Source organism: Aulonocara sp. 'chitande type north' Nkhata Bay, linkage group LG11, assembly GCF_057382095.1.
Source record: "Aulonocara sp. 'chitande type north' Nkhata Bay isolate Kocher_YH1m ecotype deep benthic linkage group LG11, A_spYH_male_GT1.1, whole genome shotgun sequence".
In the NCBI taxonomy this organism is placed as follows: domain Eukaryota; kingdom Metazoa; phylum Chordata; class Actinopteri; order Cichliformes; family Cichlidae; genus Aulonocara; species Aulonocara sp. 'chitande type north' Nkhata Bay.
In genome coordinates, this window is record NC_141354.1 from 6,124,278 (window position 1) to 6,145,042 (window position 20,765).

At 46.2% G+C, this 20,765-nt stretch overlaps 2 protein-coding genes, 1 long non-coding RNA gene and 1 pseudogene across 3 annotated transcripts; all 4 read right to left on the bottom strand.

The window, feature by feature from the left end:
- Nucleotides 1-1,012: 1,012 nt before the first annotated feature.
- LOC147318386 (uncharacterized) lies at nucleotides 1,013-18,794 on the bottom strand. The gene is made up of 3 exons (XR_015131450.1): nucleotides 14,861-18,794; nucleotides 12,626-12,826; nucleotides 1,013-1,192 (listed from the first exon to the last, which is right to left on the bottom strand). It is a non-coding gene; the product is annotated as an uncharacterized LOC147318386 (long non-coding RNA).
- Nucleotides 2,014-2,699, bottom strand: LOC147318387 (cytosolic arginine sensor for mTORC1 subunit 2 pseudogene; annotated as a pseudogene).
- Nucleotides 4,771-5,727, bottom strand: LOC147318388 (uncharacterized). The gene has a single exon (XM_086310308.1). The coding sequence runs from the start codon at nucleotides 5,692-5,694 to the stop codon at nucleotides 4,786-4,788; it is 909 nt and encodes a 302-aa protein (XP_086166434.1). The 5' UTR covers nucleotides 5,695-5,727; the 3' UTR covers nucleotides 4,771-4,785.
- On the bottom strand, nucleotides 6,696-8,168 carry LOC147318389 (uncharacterized). The gene has a single exon (XM_086310309.1). The coding sequence runs from the start codon at nucleotides 7,822-7,824 to the stop codon at nucleotides 6,916-6,918; it is 909 nt and encodes a 302-aa protein (XP_086166435.1). The 5' UTR covers nucleotides 7,825-8,168; the 3' UTR covers nucleotides 6,696-6,915.
- Nucleotides 18,795-20,765: the final 1,971 nt, after the last annotated feature.

The following is a 20,765-nucleotide window of genomic DNA, read 5'->3' on the forward strand; positions in this document are numbered from 1 at the left end:
AATCTCCCTCTCTGTCTGTCTGTCTGTCACACACACACACACACACACACACACACACACACACACAGAAGCTGGTCAAGTGCTGTGCAACTGGGATTGCACCTGTCGTCCACAGGAGGGCGCCTAGCTGGGAAGTCCAGTACATTCCATATTAAAGTTGTTGCAAGTGCATTTTTTGTGTAAAAGACACACACACACACACACACACACACACTCACACTGTAAGGTCTGAAGTGCAAAATTTGAATTACATTCCTTTGTATCTCTCCCTCTCTCTCACTCTGTCTCTCTCTCTCTCTCTCTCTCTCTCTCTCTCTCTCTCTCTGTCAACACACACACACACACACACACACACACACACACACACACACACACACACACACACAAGCTGGTCAGCTGCTTTGCAACTCAATGCGGTACAAATCGACTTGTGTGCCTCTTTTTCTCTTTGGGTTTTCTGTGTGTTTTTTAAAATTTTTAAATCCACAGCAAGTGTCTCTCTCTCTCTCTCTCTGTCTGTCTCTCTGTCACACACACACACACACACACTGTAAGGTCTGAAGTGCAAAATTTGAATTACATTCCTTTGTATCTCTCCCTCTCTCTCTCCCTCTCTCTCTCTCTCTCTGTCTCTCTCTCTCTCTCTCTCTGTCAACACACACACACACACACACACACACACACACACACACACGCTCAATGGAGTATAAAATAAGGGCAGTTCTCTCACTGGAGTCTCTTAGAGTGGAGGCTGCCCTTGCTAGCAAGAAGTTCTGTGTGTTTCTCTTCTCTGAGTCTTTACTGAAGAAGTGTTTTATAACATTTTCCTTAACAACTGACATGTGTTTTTTGTGTAAAAGAGAGAGAGACACACACACACACACACACACACACACACACACTCACACTCAGCGGCTCAGAGATGAGGGAAAAACAACAGAAATCAGGATAGATTTTAATGTCAGGAGATGCCCTGTGATGCTGGGGCCATTGTGTAAGATTGGAATGTGTACCAGTGGCTGGTGGGTGGTCCTTGAAGGTCCCGGGAGGAGGCGGCGAGGAGGCAGCGGGTGGCTGGGCTTGAGCTGTGGATCAGGGACGTCATTAATTCTGCCTGGTGCTGCGTGTGCCCTGTGCAGCTTGGATGTCTGCCGCTGACGCTCTGTGGTTCCTGTTCCTGTCATAAAAGGCCCTGTACAAGGGGAGAAGAAATGCATCATTGGTTACCACAAATAAAACAGTGTCTTTCTGCCTGTGTCATTCTGTTTGGTTTCTTTGAGCGTTTGTTTCTTAAATACACAGCAAGTGTCACTCTCTCTCTCTCTCTCTGTCACACACACACACACACACACACACACACACACACACCAAAGCACACACACACACACACACCAAAGCACGCACACACACACACACACACACACACACACACACACAGACACTGTGAGGTCTGCAGTTCAAAATTTGAATCTCAGAGCTTGGTGTTTTTGTCTCCCTCCAGTGGACAAATGCAGGTATGATTAGGGTTGGTTAGGGATGAGGAAAGAGAAAGGGGACCCAGCAGCCGCTGGACCCCCTTGGAGGCACGCTCACGACGAATGAAGTGGGCAGACGTCCCCCGTTCAAAAAATTGCCCATATAGGGTGATAATTGGCCAATGCGCATCGTTGGGCCTTCGCGACGTTTCGGCGTATTTGTGCCTTTTTCAAGCTGGCCCAACGTGTCTTCTGTTTCTGTTTCTTGCCTGTCTCGGCTTTTATATACTCTCTGTCTCCACCCACTTTGGGCTTTCTGTTTTCTTTCTTTTCTTTATATTTCTGTTTCTCTGTTTGTTCTTTAACTTTCTTATATTTCTCAACTTGTACGTTTTCTTTTCTTATTTCTCAACTTGTACGTTTTCTTTTTCTTATTCTTTCTTTAACTTTTTCATTCTGTTTATATTTTTAATTTTTAAATGGCACCCCCTGCTTTATTGACATCCCGTCCTGTATTTTTCCTCTCTGGCACCCCCTTCTCATTTGTCCTTTCCAGTTCTACGGCTTTTACGTGTTTCTTCCATTTCTCAACTTGTACGTTTTTCTTTTTCTTATTTCACAACTTGTACGTTTTCTGTTTCTTATGACTGGATAAGGGGTGAATGATAGGACGGGGCACTAGTTTTGGTTTCACAAAGCCATTGGTCACCCCCAGATTGTGAGCAGCAACAGTCTCCCCGTTGACCACTCGAAACAAAGTGAATTCGGAAGACAGAGTGTGCATGACCATCGGGAGGTCTCGCTCTCGAACCAGGATGAAGTCCGTCTGATACGTCGACAGCATGAAAACAGAAATGTTGTGGTCGGCCAGTGGTGCGATGACTGATTTAGCGATTTTGGTGACTCCTATGGGTTGTGAAGTGGATGTGTTGCTACCTCCTGACACCACGTTAAGGGCCACCCACGTGGCGTCGGCAACGCTGATGTGCTCCGACTGGGGCAGCTCTTTAAATCCTTCCTCGTCGACGATGATGGTATAGTCCTCTGGAGTCTCTGTCAAACTGAAAAACTTGCATCTTGTTTTGGAGGCCAGGAAGGCGAGTTTTATTAATCCGTGAGTGCAAATCTGGATCCCTTCTTTCTCTATACTCGCCACTTTCAAGCTGTGCTCTAAAATATGAAGCTCCATCTTTTACGTCTTCTCATTTGAGGAAGGACTAAAATGGGTTAGGGTGGGGAAGATAATCCCTTCTCCGAAAGGAAAAGGAGCGTGCACGGTCCATCCCTCCCTGCGGCCCTCCGTACCCGTCCCAGAAGACTTGGCGGTCACGTTGGCGGCGGCGGCCATAGCATACCACCGTCCAGCCGTCGTCCATGGCGTCCAGAATTTTTTTCTTCTTTTCTTTTTTCCAAAAAAAATTAAATGTGCTTCAAAAAATATTTATTTAATTTTAATGTGAACAAAAAACGCTTTCCAAAATGTGGAAAGGAAAAAGTCACGTAAAAACAGTAAACAACAAAAGAAGGTGTGCCAAAAAAAACTGTTTATTTAAAAATAAACACAAAAAACACAACGTTTCGACCGTACACGGTCTTCTTCAGGTGTGGCACACAGAAAACTGTAAGCTAGGTTAGCTGGCAACAGTTGGACTGGCAGAGATGTGCTCTCATCGAGTGCCGAGTGGAAAATGAGCTCCTGTGTGAGCTCCGCCTTTTATATTCTCCCCTCGGCTTTCATACAAAAACATCTGCACGTATCAAGAGCGTATTACAAACATATTTTCTCACAAATGAGTCATTAACAGTGATTTCCCTGCGCCCTGAAAGAACAGAAGTTGTGAATTCACAGAAGTGGAACTCTTAAATGAAATGTTGCCTGGGACAACTGCAGATCAGATACAAGGATCCTCAGATAAAGTGCGTTCCATCGAGAGCGTGTGGTATGGACGGCACTCGCAGTAATTAGCACCAGTCACCAAGCTGTGGTGACTGGTGGAAGTTGCATATCTCCACATCAAAAACATTGTTCAGTTGAACAGAGTCTTCTGGGCAGTAGGAGAGTCAAAAGCAACAATATAGGAATAAAGGACTTTTTTCAAACACTGGTAACACTACTGACATTTAAGGAAGAAATTTACATGCTGTGATTCTGAAAAGCAACAGTGTTCCCAACAATTTCGTAACAGCGATGCAAACTGAGTGGACTGGTAAAAGGATGTTTCCTTTTGAGTAGTCCTGTAAAAATACAGTCTTGGAGTGCAATGAGAAAAAGCCACGGTGCCACAGCAGGCCAGTGCTCGGCCCAGTAACAAAGTCATAGTGGCTGTAAATGGAGAGTCTCTGGAAAGGGCAGCTTATTCAGAAATGCAGCATATCACTGTGCCATCGGGCCTCAACATCTCTGGTCTGAGGAGCACGAGCAGGAAGACTCATAAGCGATGAAGCAGGTTGAAGGCAGCTGACATAACAAACGACCAACATTTCAGTCCACCTCCACACTCGTGCCTTTACTTCTCCATCCAACCTCCTCTGGAGTTCAGACCTTCTGCCTGTTTTCAAGTTTGGTCCTTAACAGGTGGACCACAGTTCCACGGTTCCCACTGGTGGACTTCAGCCGACCGGCAGCATGCGAGCATTGCCGTTGAACTCCTCCTCCGCCTCACAGTCCCATCTTTATGAACGCACCAGCCTTCCAGTACCCAGGGACCGTCAGGGATGAACATGCAGGTGACTTTCTTCTGCTTCATGCCACCTGCTGGAGACAGCAGGTCTGGGGTGTTGACATCCAGTGGCTCCTCCACCTCGAAACATTTCTTGCACTCTAGCACGGGCTGCTGCGGCCTCTCCATCAGGGCTTTGACACAGTACTGGACGTAGCCGAACTTCCCCTTGTATGACGACACCAGTTGCCCTTGCTGAGGGAGCTCGAATCCAAACGTGTACTCGTACTTGTTGCCAGGTCTCAACACCACAGAGCCGTCAGAGTCTGTGGGCTGGTCTTGCAGCCGCAGGACCGTTTCATGTCTGAGGTACTCGGCCTCCTGTCGGCACCGCTGCTTGCCTTTAGCGTACTCCACCTTGGCGCAGCCCAGACCCAGAAGCTTCAGCGCGGACACCCGCATCATTAGGGTTAGGGCGTTGGTTACGGCCCCGTCCCCCCTGGGGGGGACCGAGGAATGCGCGGTCCTTCCCTCCTGGGTTAGGATTATGGTGATAGCAGGCCACCAGGGGCCTGAGTGCACTGTCCATCAATGGGGGCCGGGAGGTGGAGACCCTGCCCAGCAGGTCCAAAAATTACCCATGTCTTGGGTTAGATCTTTCTTATCTCCGTCAGGACAAGTTCTGTGAGGTTTTCACACTCGCCTATTGAATCAGTCAGATGGGTCAGTCTGTTCTGGTCCACCTTCAGGATGGACAGCTGTTTCAGAGACCCTATGCTGTCCGGGACGACCTCCAGCAGGTTCTGTGTGAGCAGCAGGTCTGTGAGAGCCAGGAGGCCATTCAGCTCTGACGGGAGCTCCTCCAGACGATTCTCCGACACATCCAGACACACCAACCTACGAAGGTTTCCCAGCTCTGGTGGTAATGAGGACAACTGGTTACGGTCCAGCCACAGCTCCCTTAGGTTGGGGAGAGCGCCGAGGGTATCCGGCAAAACTTCCAGTTCATTGCTGCCCAGGTCCAGCTGTTCCAGTTTCACCAGGAAAGAGAGCGACGTGGGCAGAGACTTCAACAGGTTCTCCCTGAGCTCCAACGTCACCAGGTTGGCCAAATTTCCAATGTCATTGGGCAACATCTGTAATGACACATCATTGAGGGCCAGGTGAGCGAGCGCTCGGAGTTCAGTGAAACCATCCGGCAATCTGGAGAGGGGGTTTCCACTGAAGTCTGCAATCTCCAAGGCCCTGCAAAACTTAATGCTCTCTGGGATCTCAGAAATATCGTTCCTGGAGATGTCCAATTCCACCAGTTGCATGAAGTTAGCCACCTCAGGCGGGAGTCTCTGGATCTCATTGTCGCTCAGGCCAAGTTTCCGGAGGTTCAGTAGTCTGAAGAAAGGCTTTGGTAGCTCTTTGAGTTGATTGGCATCAAGGAGAAGCTCCTCCAAACTGCGGCTGTATCGAAATATTTCATCAGGAACCGTCTGCAAGTTGCAATGCCGCTTGTCCACCGACTCGACGTGGCGGTTGCAGCGCCACAGGGGGATACACTTCAGCATGTCCGGCCGCCGGAGGGGAGGGGGGTCTGGTTAGGGGGTTAGGATTATGGTGATAGCAGGCCACCCTTTCAGGGGCCTGAGTGCACTGTCCATCAATGGGGGCCGGGAGGTGGAGACCCTGCCCAGCGGGTCCAAAAATTACCCATGTCTTGGGTTCGATCTGCAATGAGCCATCGCGACGTTTCGGCATCGTAGTGCCTTCCTCAGGCTGGCTCAGGTCAGTACTGGTTGCAGGTAAGTGTTTTTCTCTCCCTTTTATACAGGTTTTACAGGTAAGTATTTCTTTTAATTTTCACCGCCATTTATTTAAGTTTTTACATTCCTTTTACTTAGGTTTTTGCAGGTAAGCACTTTTTTCTTCCTTTTATACAGGTTTTTTCCTTTAGGGTTGCAGGTAAGCATTTCTTTAATTCCTTTTATTTAGGGTTTGCAGGTAAGCACTTTTTTCTAACTTTTTTCTCTCCTTTTTCTTCAGGTATTGCAGGTAAGCATTTCTTTTAATTTTTCTTCCTTTTACTTAGGCTTTTTTTACTCCTTTTTTTAATGGATTTTGCATCTCCCAAAAACTTTTTTTTAATGATTTTCTCATATTCAAACATACTACAACAAGTCAAGTGTGAGAGGAAAAGCACATTTCCACCATTTTTGATTAGCCTTAAAGGGCAAGAACTACTGAATGGTTGCCTTTCTTCTTCTTCTTTTTTCCTTTTTTAATTTCACTTTTTACACTAGTGGTACAGCAAAATATATTTTTTTCAGCTGTTACTTTGACAACAGTTAAATGTGCAATAGAGAGCCTTCACAGTCCACATTTGTCTGGCCTCAGATGGGATGTGTTTTGTGTGTTAATGAGATCTGTGTGCAAAAGTCATGTATTCATTCATTCCTTTTTCCACCCAACAACTTTTCACTTCTTGTCCTGACACAAAGAACAGAAAATATAAGGCCTGAGTCTGAATTAGTGGTTTCTTAACTTTACAGTCCTGACTGTGTAGTGGAGCCACACTAGTTCTAGCTCTGCACTTCTTGTAACCCCCCCCCTGGTTAGGGTTAGGGTTTTAGGGCCAGGCAGGGGCATCTCCCACCCCCACGAGGCACGGGCTGGTTAGGATTATGGTGATAGCAGGCCACCCTTTCAGGGGCCTGAGTGCACTGTCCATCAATGGGGGCCGGGAGGTGGAGACCCTGCCCAGCGGGTCCAAAAATTACCCATGTCTTGGGTTAGATCTTTCTTATCTCCGTCAGGACAAGTTCTGTGAGGTTTTCACACTCGCCTATTGAATCAGTCAGATGGGTCAGTCTGTTCTGGTCCACCTTCAGGATGGACAGCTGTTTCAGAGACCCTATGCTGTCCGGGACGACCTCCAGCAGGTTCTGTGTGAGCAGCAGGTCTGTGAGAGCCAGGAGGCCATTCAGCTCTGACGGGAGCTCCTCCAGACGATTCTCCGACACATCCAGACACACCAACCTACGAAGGTTTCCCAGCTCTGGTGGTAATGAGGACAATTGGTTACGGTCCAGCCACAGCTCCCTTAGGTTGGGGAGAGCGCCGAGGGTATCCGGCAAAACTTCCAGTTCATTGCTGCCCAGGTCCAGCTGTTCCAGTTTCACCAGGAAAGAGAGCGACATGGGCAGAGACTTCAACAGGTTCTCCCTGAGCTCCAACGTCACCAGGTTGGCCAAATTTCCAATGTCATTGGGCAACATCTGTAATGACACATCATTGAGGGCCAGGTGAGCGAGCGCTCGGAGTTCAGTGAAACCATCCGGCAATCTGGAGAGGGGGTTTCCACTGAAGTCTGCAATCTCCAAGGCCCTGCAAAACTTAATGCTCTCTGGGATCTCAGAAATATCGTTCCTGGAGATGTCCAATTCCACCAGTTGCATGAAGTTAGCCACCTCAGGCGGGAGTCTCTGGATCTCATTGTCGCTCAGGCCAAGTTTCCGGAGGTTCAGTAGTCTGAAGAAAGGCTTTGGTAGCTCTTTGAGTTGATTGGCATCAAGGAGAAGCTCCTCCAAACTGCGGCTGTATCGAAATATTTCATCAGGAACCGTCTGCAAGTTGCAATGCCGCTTGTCCACCGACTCGACGTGGCGGTTGCAGCGCCACAGGGGGATACACTTCAGCATGTCCGGCCGCCGGAGGGGAGGGGGGTCTGGTTAGGGGGTTAGGGTTTAGGTGATAACAGGCCACCAAGGGCCTGACTGCACTGTCCATCAATGGGGGCCGGGAGGTGGAGACCCTGCCCGGCGGTTCCAAAAATTACCCATGTCTTGGGTTTGAGAGCTAATGGGCTATCGCGAGACGTTTCGGCATAGAAGTGCCTTCTTCAGTCGAGCCCAGGTGAATAAGTGTTTTCCTTTTTGTTTCTTTCCTTTATACAGGCTTTATTTTAACAGGTAAGTTTTTTCTTTCCTTTATACAGGCTTTATTTTAACAGGTAAGTTTTTTTCTAGGGTTGTGCCCTCCCACCCCGATCGACTGGCAAACGTGGCCTGCCATCAGAGGGCTGCCGCCGGGCCCGGCACCTTCGCCGGCGCCTTCGGGCGGTCAGCTCCTCCGGCCCGCAGGCTCGCCTCTAGCGCTGGCCGGGGGTTACAGCGCGAAGGTCGAAGGGGGTGGTGGTTCTCGGACCCCGCCCTGTCCTCCCCACGCTTCCCCCCCCCGCCAGACGCGATCGCTCGGTAGCGAGACCGAGACGCCCGGTCCGTCCCGGTGGTCATACCACGGCGGGCCTCGTCGCAGAGTGGGTAGGCAAACCCAGAGTTTGCCCACCCCGCGAGGGCGACGGGGCCCCGTCCGGCAAACACGGTTTCTCGAACCCTCGCCCCGGTCCACACGTGCATCCGGAAAGCCTCGCCCTGGTCGACAGGGCTCAGTAGCCCCGAGCGAGCGAGCGAGCGCGTGCGTGCGCGCCGCTGCCGCCGCCTGAGGGGCTGCCTGGTTGATCCTGCCAGTAGCATATGCTTGTCTCAAAGATTAAGCCATGCAGGTCTAAGTACACGCGGCCGGTACAGTGAAACTGTGAATGGCTCATTAAATCAGTTATGGTTCCTTTGATCGCTCATCCGTTACTTGGATAACTGTGGCAATTCTAGAGCTAATACATGCAAACGAGCGCTGACCCTCCGAGAAGAAAGTCACCTGCATGTTCATCCCTGACGGTCAGGTGTCATTGAATGCAAAAATTGACCGGCGTGGATTCTGTGAAGGCGAAGAGATCTGCATCAATGCGAAGTTTGAGAACACCTGCTCCCGCATTGTTGTGCCCAAGGCTGCCATCATAGCCAAACACACCTACCAGGCAAACGGCCGCACCAAGATCCTACGCCAGAAGCATTTATTAGGATTGTCTCTTTATCTTTTTATGGCACCCCCTGTCTTTTTTGACATCCCGTCCTTTGTTCACTGTACTTTTGTTTATGGCACCCCCTTCCTTTAAATCCTTTCCGTGTGTATTTACATTATTTTCTTTGTTTTATCTTACGTGACTTCTTGTCTTTTTCTGTTTCTGTTTATCTTTCTTTCTTGTACGTGACTTCTTGTCTTTTTCTTTTTCTGACTACTTGTCTTTCTCTCTTGTACGTGACTTCTTGTCTTTTGCTTTTTCTGCTTATCTTTCTTTCTTGTACGTGACTTCTTGTCTTTTTCTTTTTCTACTTGTTTTTCTTTCTTACGTGACTTCTTGTCTTCGTTTTTTGTGTTAGGGACCCCCCTGTGGTTAGGGTTAGGGTAAGATAGAGGGCAGGGGCACCCCCAACCCCACGAGGCACTGGCTGGTTAGGTGTTAAGAAAAGAATCAGGCCACCAGCAAGCTGGTAGCCTGAGGTGCACGGGCCATCGATGGGGCCGGGTGGTGGTGTCCCTGCCCTGGTTCAAAAAATTGCCCATATCTAGGGTTTTAGTGCACATTTAGCATTCACTGGGCCGTTCGCGACGTTTCGGCATGTTTTTGCCTTCTTCAGGCCGACCCAGTGTGTCTTGTCTTTGTCTCTCTGTTTTCTGTTTGCCTCTCTTGGCCTTTTATACTCTTGTTAGCTCCTCCCACTTGGGCTTTTTTAAGTTGACTGCTTGTCCTTTTCTTTTTCTGACTTCTTGTCTTTTTCTTTTTCTGCTTTTCTTTCTATTTTACGTGACTTCTTGTCTTTCATATCTTTAGTTTTCTTACTATTTTTCTCTTTGTTTTCCCCTTGTTTTTTCTTGTCTTTCTGTGTTTACTCCATATTCAGACAAGGCGAGCAGGAGAAAGAAAACCAGCTTTCTAGAAATTTTAGTGCAAATTGCTGGAGTCAGATACATTTATTAGGATTGTCTCTTTATCTTTTTATGGCACCCCCTGTCTTTTTTGACATCCCGTCCTTTGTTCACTGTACTTTTGTTTATGGCACCCCCTTCCTTTAAATCCTTTCCGTGTGTATTTACATTATTTTCTTTGTTTTATCTTACGTGACTTCTTGTCTTTTTCTGTTTCTGCAGCAGGTTGGTACAGGAGCAGGCACCAGAAGCAGGCCTGTGGAGCACTATGTCATCTGCTCGGCCTTGCTTCAGGATGCACTGTACAATTCGATAGCAAGACCTCATGGGTTACCACAAAAAAAACAGTGTCTTTCTGCCTCTGTCGTTCTCTTTGGTTTGTTTGAGCGCTTGTTTTTTAAATACACAGCAAGTGTCTCTCTCTCTCTCTCTCTGTCTGTCTCTCTGTCACACACACACACACACACACACACACACACAGAAGCAGAGCAGCTGCTGTGCCACTGGGATTGAACAAGAGGTGCTCCCTCTGCTGGCTCAATGCGGTACAAAGTGTCTGAAGGAGTTATACCGGCGAAAATAACATCTTTCAATTGCATGTTTGGTCCACAGGATGGCGCCTAGAATGTTAAGGTTCAAAATTGAGGAAAGAGAGTACACACCACCCATGGTCCAGAGGATCTTGGTCCAACAATGATTTTAATGAACACACGTGTGGGAAGACACTCTGTACGCAGACAGCCAGTAGTCCTCGACTTAATCAAAGCATGAACAGATATTTTATAGCATCAGGGTTTGTTTACTGACGCCCCTTCATGCGTCACCGGTACATTTTATACATAGATCAGATCAACACCATCATGACTTTTCACCCAGAAAATCATCTTCTATTTTCATGGCTAGCCCTTCCTGTCTACCTTTCAGTTCTTGTCTTGTTCCTCTTTCTTGCCGAGACAACAAGGAACGGTTCCTCTTTTACCGAGACACTTTTGCAGTTACAACCAGACATGAGTAATCTCTCCTCTAAATAAATTTAACTCATGTGTGTGTGTGTCACGACCTCACATGCTCTTTGTGTCACCTCTTCACCTACTATCTGTGTCTCGTCCTCAAATGCTCTTTCTCAATTCACCTGTTGCACTTCTGACCTTTTACCAGACCAGAAGCTCACTGAGACTATGTGTATGTCTTCTACTAAATAAATGTTTTAACCAAGAACCTCTACTAAAACCTTAATATAAAATGATCTGATATATAAGTGTTTTGTAAGCATGTATTGCAATTCCTTCTATGTTCTAGTTTTCCCTCAGCATGGATCATCTAGACACTCTCACTAGTTGAAGCTTAAGACCTTTAAAGAACCTGAACATCAACTCAAATAAGCACAGATATGCAATATGTATAAAATAGTTATAACTGCACCTGGAATACAAAGTTAATTTAATACCTGTGTGCATAAAACCTTAAAGCCTTCTTAAAGCTATCTGTTACATTGTTAAAGCCTCGTCTTAGCCTGCTGCTCAAAATAACTTCCTGCTTTCACTTCTGCATACAACTTCCTGTCAGCCTGCAACTCAGTCTTTCTGAAAGAGACACTGTTTAACCCCTGAATGCAATATAAACTCCAGATTATATTATTAATGCAATGGTAATGATGACAATTATTTAACAATAGCAGTAAAATAATTTCCCTGCTCCACACTCCCTCTCTCGACCACCGGACGAAGCCCCCAAATGTTACAGTTATGCTTGGGTGTCCTGTAAGAAAATTCCAAAGACAGACAAAGCTAACCAGCCCAACAACAACCTTCTTTACTCCTCCAAAAACTACTTCTTACCACCATGCAGTTCAGGCAAGTACTGAGAAAAAGGAAAAAACAAAACAAAATGTCTTAATTTGAAAAAGCATTAATTAGATACGCAGATGGATCTTTTTCTTTTTTTTCCTTTTTTCTTTTTTTTTTTTTAAACTGCCGTGCCAATACAAAACAAAAACAATACAAGCTTGTGTGCTCGTGCTCTTTTGTTCTTCAAAGTTTTCTATACCTCATAACTGATGCATAAAAATACAAGAGCAGTCTACTAAAAACAAACAAAAAAGATAGTAAGAGTAGAAAGTTGAGCAACAGTATGTAGAATGTAACCTTGTCTTCCAACTAAATCTTGGCTTCCTTCTCCCAATCACATCTTCACTGTCTTTACCTCTGCTGTTATTCCCCTTGCCATGTACAAACTCAGTTGTTGTCACCTCAAATATAAGGAGGCAGCTCCTGTTTTTGTCAAGCACAAATGTGTCATCAAAGGATGGTCAAAAACAGCACCGTTAATGAGTAGTACAGCTGCTGTGCCACTGGGATTGAACAAGAGGTGCTCCCTCTGCTGGCTCAATGCGGTACAAAGTGTCTGAAGGAGTTATACCGGCGAAAATAACATCTTTCAATTGCATGTTTGGTCCACAGGATGGCGCCTAGCTGGCAAGTCCTGTACATTGCATATTAAAAGTTGTTGCAAGTGCACTCACATGTATTTTTTGTGTAAAAGAGACACACACACACACACACACACTCACACTCAGCGGCTCAGAGATGAGGGAAAAACAACAGAAATCAGGATAGATTTTAATGTCAGGAGATGCCCTGTGATGCTGGGGCCATTGTGTAAGATTGGAATGTGTACCAGTGGCTGGTGGGTGGTCCTTGAAGGTCCCGGGAGGAGGCGGCGAGGAGGCAGCGGGTGGCTGGGCTTGAGCTGTGGATCAGGGACGTCATTAATTCTGCCTGGTGCTGCGTGTGCCCTGTGCAGCTTGGATGTCTGCCGCTGACGCTCTGTGGTTCCTGTTCTGCTGATCTCCTGGTCCACACACGGCTTCAGGGTGCACTGTACAAGGGGAGAAGAAATGCATCATTGGTTACCAAAATAAAACAGTGTCTTTCTGCCTGTGTCATTCTGTTTGGTTTCTTTGAGCGTTTGTTTCTTAAATACACAGCAAGTGTCACTCTCTCTCTCTCTCTCTCTCTGTCACACACACACACACACACACACACACACACACACACAGAAGCAGAGCAGCTGCTGTGCCACTGGGATTGAACAAGAGGTGCTCCCTCTGCTGGCTCAATGCGGTACAAAGTGTCTGAAGGAGTTATACCGGCGAAAATAACATCTTTCAATTGCATGTTTGGTCCACAGGATGGCGCCTAGCTGGCAAGTCCTGTACATTGCATATTAAAAGTTGTTGCAAGTGCACTCACATGTATTTTTTGTATAAAAGAGACACACACACACACACACACACACACACAAGCTGGTCAGCTGCTTTGCAACTCAACGCGGTACAAATCGACTTCTGTGCCTCTTTTTCTCTTTGGGTTTTCTGTGTGTTTTTTTAAATTTTTAAATCCACAGCAAGTGTCTCTCTCTCTCTCTCTGTCTGTCTCTCTGTCACACACACACACACACACACACACACACACACACACTGAGGTCTGCAGTGCAACATTTGAATTACAGTGCTTTGAATCTCTCTCTCTCTCCCTCTCTCCGTCTGTCTGTCTGTCTCACACACACACACACACACACACACACACACACACACAGTGAGGTCTGTAGTGCAAAATTTGAATTTCATTGCTTTTTAATTTCTCTCTCTCTCTCTCACACACTCACACACACACACACACACACACACACACACACACACACACACTGTGAGGTCTGCAGTGCAACTGGGATTTAACAAGAGGGGCTCCCTCTGCTGCAATTGCATCTGTGGTCCTCCGGAGGGCGACCAGCTGGGACGTCCTGTGCTTTGCATATTAAAGTTTTTGCAAGCGCATTGACATGTGTTTTTTGTGTAAAAGAGAGAGAGAGACACACACACACACAGAAGCTGGTCAGCTGCTTTGCAACTGGGATTGAACCAGAGGTGCTCCCTCTTCTGGCTTTTTCTTATGCACACTATTAAAAAAAGTTGGGCGCACCCAAATCAGCGTTCAAAGATTGATGGCTCCCTGTCAGAGCACTGGCTATGAATTTCAGATCGATCAGGCCTTAACTTGACAAAAAAGTTATCAATCGTTCTTTTCATCTTTTCTCATTGCCCACGGTCAGTTATATCCACTTCTGTCGGTCCTAGGATATTCACAAGGCCTGTGTATCATCACTGATTTCTATAATCCACTTGATTCCGATTCACAAGGTCCAGATTCGATTTGGTGCAATTTTTACTCAGAAAGTGAGAGATCTTATAATTCTGATCATTTATCAGTACTGACACTAAACTTTATCAGAGATGTGACCATCACAGCACATGCCGTTGTGTCAAAGTAACTGAGAATAAAATAAAATAAAAAACATAAAGGAGATTTTCCTGGCATGGATTTTATAGCAGATAACCTTAAAAATATTCTGCAATTATACCTAATTTGAAAAAGTTTACATTTCTTCAGTATTAAACAGCAGAAATTAAGCTTTCTTATCCGACGTCATTTAAGTACAAAGGAAAGAAAAGACAGCGGCCGCCAGCGCTGTAAACAACGGTAGACTGATGGGTAATAAGCGAATGAGTAATGCAGAAAACACATGTTTGAGATGGGAAACTTTTCTTGAAGTTTCTCTCACAGGTCACGCACAGCGTGAACTGTGGGTTTTATCGTGTTGGAAGCAAAACAGCAAAAGTAAGAAGGAATTAAGGATGATATTAGCCCCCACGCCGACTAAGCTAATTCTGATGCGTCGGTCCGCTCTGTTTACGTCTTCGTGTGGAATGCGTTTCCTGCTCTCATTTGCTGGTTGTTGTTGAAATAGTTTTGTGAGCTTTAACCTGAGATTCTGGCGTTTCTGGTAAAACACATTTATATTCATTCAATTCAGGATTTAATGAATCGATATCGCTTCATTCAAGCTACTCACCTGTCTATATCCACCTCCACTTCCAGCTGGACCACGGACAGAGGTCCCGCCCCTGACTATCTCTGATTGGTTTAGACCACGAAGGGGAATCACGTGTGTCTGTTGTTGATCACATGGACGTCTGTGGCAAATTTTACAAACACTTCTCATAATGAACGAACTCAGGAGGGTTAGGGTTAGGGATGAGGTAAAGCAGGCCCCCCTAAAGGGTCCTGGGTGCACTGTCCATCAATGGGGGCAGGAAGATGGAGACCCTGCCCGGGTGTTCAAAAAATTGCCCATATCTTGGGTGAAGTAGCTCGGGGCCCACGTGACGTTTCGGCGGAGTAGTGCCTTCTTCAGACTGGCCCGGCTTAATTGTGACTCTGTCAGGTAAGACCTTTCTTTTTTCCTTTTATACAGGTTTGCAACAAGTAAGTATTTCTTTGTTTTAATTTTTTCTCTTTTCCCTTTCTTTACAGGTTTTTTCTTTAAGTGCTTTTCTTTTTCCTTTTATACAGGTTTTTAGGACAGGTAAGTATTTCCTTTCTCTCTTTTACAGGTTTTTTTCTTAAGTGTTTTTCTCTTTCCTTTTATACAGGTTTAGCGGCAGGTAAGTATTTTTTAATTTTTCTACAGGTAAGTATTTTTTTATTTTATTTTTTCTCTAGGGTTTTTGTTTCCTTCCTTTACAGGCTCCCCTAGGGCTTTTTTCCTTCTAAGGTTTAAGTTTCAAACCCCCCCTGGTTAGGGTTAGAGTTTGGACCTCAGGCAGGGGCATCTCCCACCCCCACGAGGGTTAGGGGGGTTAGGGTTAGGGATGAGGTAAAGCAGGCCCCCCTAAAGGGTCCTGGGTGCACTGTCCATCAACGGGGGCAGGAAGATGGAGACCCTGCCCGGGTGTTCAAAAAATTGCCCATATCTTGGGTGAAGTAGCTCGGGGCCCACGTGACGTTTCGGCGGAGTACTTTCTTTCTTTTTCTTTTTTTCTCCTCTTTTTTTTCTTTTTCTTTTTTTCCAAATGGGGGAGAAAGAACAACAAAATGTAAAATCTCACATTAAAATGTTCACGTTTTGATGTGAAAGGTGTCTCTGAAGTAACGTAGTCGGCATCGAGAGCGGTTCCCATTCATAATTACAACAATACGAAAACTAAAAATCTTGGCATTTCTTCTCGTCTTTTTTGTCTCCTTTGGTGAAAGATCAAAGTGACATTTTGGGACAACAAACCAGTTTGGGTTTTTTTGTTTTGTTTTTTTGTAATGACATGACAATACAGAACTGTGTAAACTCTGGTCCGCTGTTCCTCTTTGCTCACCACATGTACTGAGTCCAAATCTTGGGTGGATGTAAAAGCACAAACTGCAAAAAACAAACAAAAGAACAAAAAAATAAAGAAGCAGTCAGTCCGCACAGCTTCATCACCTGGTCCCTCTGTGTGGCAGAGACCTGCCAATCTCTGCACAACAGTTCACACCATAGTTTTTTCTCCCTATTTTTTCTGGTCACGAATAAAGTCGCCAATCCCTTTTACGAGTCCGTGTTCAAAGTGGCTCACAGAAAGAGGATCCAGAGTGCTCTCAGTACTTGGCAGCACCTGTGTGCTGGTGTCATGTCCAGAATAAGAGGCAGGTCAGCTAGAAGGTCACAGTTGCAGTGCTCTTGTTTTGAAAGGTCATTGTCTGGATGCTGGAAAGGATTTTCCTCTGATGCCCAGCCAAAGTCACACCCATGTGCAGCAGATCCTGTGTGGTGATTGGGGCCAGCTGGTCCACTGAGTTGAAGCCAGCCTGAAGGAAACTGTCTTCGTAACGCTCCATCTTGATGGCCCTAAGCCAATCCCCCACCGAAGCACACGGCGGGAGAGCTAAAGGTGCGCGCTGGTCCAGCAGGGGGTAGGACGGGTGTTGAGGTAAGACCAGGCCCTGCTATTGCCGGAGCCTGAGGTGCACGGTCCATCAATGGGATTGGGAACGGTGCCCCCTATTCAAAAAATTACCCTTAGCGGGTGTAGTGCACTGCCGTTGGGCCATCGCGACGTTTCGGCTGGGTATAGCCTTCCTCAGGCTGGCCCAACGTCTCTCTGTGTTCTTTTCTGTTTCTGTCTTTCTGTTGCCACTCAGGGCCTTTTATACTGGGCTGTCTCCGCCCCTTTTTTTTCCAGACATTTCTTTTTTCTAATTCTTTTCTTTGTCTTTTCTGTTTCTCAGTTTTTACGTGACTCTCCCTTTTTCTATCTTTCTCTGTGTTTCGTCTTTCAACTTTACCCCTTGGTTCATTTGTTTTTTTCTCTATGTTTTTTTCTTTCTTTTACATGGCACCCCCTGCATTTTAGACATCCCGTCCTGTGTTCTTATGTTCTCTTTAATGGCACCCCCTTCCTTTATATCCTTTCCAGTTTTTCTTGTTTGTGTCACTTGTTCCTTCTTGTCTTTTAGGGTTAGGGTAGGGGAATTGATTCCTCCTACGAGGGTAGAAGGAGGGTTAGGGTTGAAGAAAAGAACCTGTCCCTCCCGAAGGAGGAACAGGGCGTGCACGGGCCATCAACCCCGATGGTCCGCAGCCTCACATCCCTCTACCTCCATAATTGATTTTTAATTTGAAAGGTAAGTATTTCTTTTTTTACAGGTTTGCAAAGGTAGGTATTCTTTTTTTGCAGGTTCCCAATTTTTCCGTTACTTTGGCTTGTTTCCAATATTTCTTTTTTTACAGGTTTGCAAAGGTAGGTATTCTTTTTTTGCAGGTTCCCAATTTTTCCGTTACTTTGGCTTGTTTCCAATAAAGTGTTTTCAATCCCAATTTGTTTTCTGTGTGGTTTTTAATTTTGTTTTGAGTTCTCTCTAATTTGAGTTGTTAAGGAAAATCAATAAAACATGAATTAAAACATGAAATAAAATCCCCCAAAAATAACAAACTAAAATAACAAACTAACGTAAAGTTGAAAAAATTAAATGAGTATGCCCTTGTCGCGACGTTTCGAAGTTGTTTCTTCTTCCTCAGGCGAGGGCATACTGAAGAGCACTGGGTTTGAGGCTCCTATTTATACTCTCCCCTCTGATCCCGCCTCCTTGGCTTTCTTTGGCTTTCTTGTAATATCTTTTTTTAGCTGTTTGCTTTTTTCCAATTCTGCCAGACTTTTTGGCTCTCATTTTTCCTTTTTTCTTTCTTTCTTCCTTTCCAGTCTTCTCCTCTTTCCCCTTTTGACTTTTCCTTTTTCATCATCCTTTTCTTCCCTTCTCTTGACCTCTGCCTTTTTTTTTCTTGCTTTAAATTAAGTTTCATTTTGACAAAGTGTAGTTGCAGAACAAAAGTCATTGAAGTACAATATATTAAACTGTGAAAAAAAGGAAAACTGACAAAAACGTCTTCACAATCTTTAGATTAATATGGAAGATCATAATTTAACATAAAAGAAAATATATTCTATTGTTCATTATCCAGATAAATACAAAAAACAAAATTAACAAAAAATGCATATGATCACCAATAATTCTTGACCTCTGCCCTTTACCCTTCCTTTTGGCCTACATCTGACCTCTTTCTCTTCCGAATTTTGGGCTACTACAATGCCGACTTGGCTTTAATACTACACTCTCAACCCTGCTTGGGGAGGACTCAACCCGACTTGGGGAGTAAATTTAGAAAGGAGATGTGACTTTGGGTTAGGCTTTAGGTTTCAGCTGGGATTAGGATTACTTGGGCTTCAGATCCAGTACTTGGGTAAGGTTTAAGATTTAATTTCCAGGAAAGAAGTAGAGTTAGGGTTAGGGTTAGTGTTAGGGTTAGGGGGTAATAGCCAGAATTTGACGGAATAAAATGGAATAACTGGGAAAGTAAGTGTCGTAGAGGGATGAAAGTTGTGTCTACGGGGGGGTTTCGGGGTGCTCCGGACACCCTGGTGAAGACCCCATGTCGATAGCACCAACGGTTCTGGACTTGGTGTAAATGGGTCCAAATTTGACGGAATAAAAAGGTCAAAGTGGCAGATAGGAGTGTCCGATCGGGCCGATTCCACCACCACTGTACTCAGCAGGCCCTGCCGGGTCGTTAGACACGCAGCATGGCAGGGATCGGTGACATAACATGTAGCAGTTTCCCTTCACAGAAGCGTCTGCAGCAGGTGGGTGGAGGAGGAGGCAGCAGAACCAGGCCTTTGGAGCACTGTGTCATCTCCTGGTCCTGATGCTTTGAATCTCCCTCTCTGTCTGTCTGTCTGTCTGTCACACACACACACACACACACAGAAGCTGGTCAAGTGCTGTGCAACTGGGATTGCACCTGTCGTCCACAGGAGGGCGCCTAGCTGGGAAGTCCAGTACATTCCATATTAAAGTTGTTGCAAGTGCATTTTTTGTGTAAAAGACAGACACACACACACACACACACACACACACTGTAAGGTCTGAAGTGCAAAATTTGAATTACATTCCTTTGTATCTCTCCCTCTCTCTCTCTCTGTCTCTCTCTCTCTCTCTCTCTCTGTCAACACACACACACACACACACACGCACACACACACGCTCAATGGAGTATAAAATAAAGACCGGGGCAGTTCTCTCACTGGAGTCTCTTAGAGTGGAGGCTGCCCTTGCTAGCAAGAAGTTCTGTGTGTTTCTCTTCTCTGAGTCTTTACTGAAGAAGTGTTTTATAACATTTTCCTTAACAACTGACATGTGTTTTTTGTGTAAAAGAGAGAGAGACACACACACACACACACACACACACACACACTCACACTCAGCGGCTCAGAGATGAGGGAAAAACAACAGAAATCAGGATAGATTTTAATGTCAGGAGATGCCCTGTGATGCTGGGGCCATTGTGTAAGATTGGAATGTGTACCAGTGGCTGGTGGGTGGTCCTTGAAGGTCCCAGGAGGAGGCGGCGAGGAGGCAGCGGGTGGCTGGGCTTCGGCCTTGGCCCAGGAACGTCATTTATTCTGCGTGGTGCCGCGTGTGCCCTGTGCAGCTTCGATGTGTGCGGCTGACGCTCTGTGGTTCCTGTTCCTGTCATAAAAGGCCCTGTACAAGGGGATAAGAAATGCATCATTGATTACCAAAATAAAACAGTGTCTTTCTGCCTGTGTCATTCTGTTTGGTTTCTTTGAGCGTTTGTTTCTTAAATACACAGCAAGTGTCACTCTCTCTCTCTCTCTCTCTGTCACACACACACACACACACACACACCAAAGCACACACACCAAAGCGCGCACACACACACACACACACACACACACACCAAAGCGCGCACACACACACACACACACACACACACACACACACACACACAGACACAGACACTGTGAGGTTTGCAGTGCAAAATTTGAATTTTAGTGCATGGTGATTTGTCTCCCTCCAGTGGCCCACGGCAGGTATGATGAGGCTTAAATGATAGGTTATGGGGAAAAAGCCAGGAGAGGATGGGACAAAAGTGGAATAACTGAAAAAGTAAGAGGTGTAGAGGGCTGATGTTGGTGTCTAGGTGGGGGTTTTGGTGGGTGCCGGACGCTGTGGCGAAGAGGCCACGCCGATGGCTTCTTCGGTTCTGGAGATATGGCGAATCGGACCAAAAAGGATGGGACAAAACGGTCCCAGTCGGAGAAAGGAAGGTGCAGAGGGCCTGGGTCCACCACCACTGTACTCAGCAGGCCCTGCCGGGTCGTTCGACACGCAGCATGGCAGGGATCGGTGACATAACATGTAGCAGTTTCCCTTCACAGAAGCGTCTGCAGCAGGTGGGTGGAGGAGGAGGCAGCAGAACCAGGCCTTTGGAGCACTGTGTCATCTCCTGGTCCTGATGCTTTGAATCTCCCTCTCTGTCTGTCTGTCTGTCTGTCTGTCACACACACACACACACACACACACACACACACACACACACACAGAAGCTGGTCAAGTGCTGTGCAACTGGGATTGCACCTGTCGTC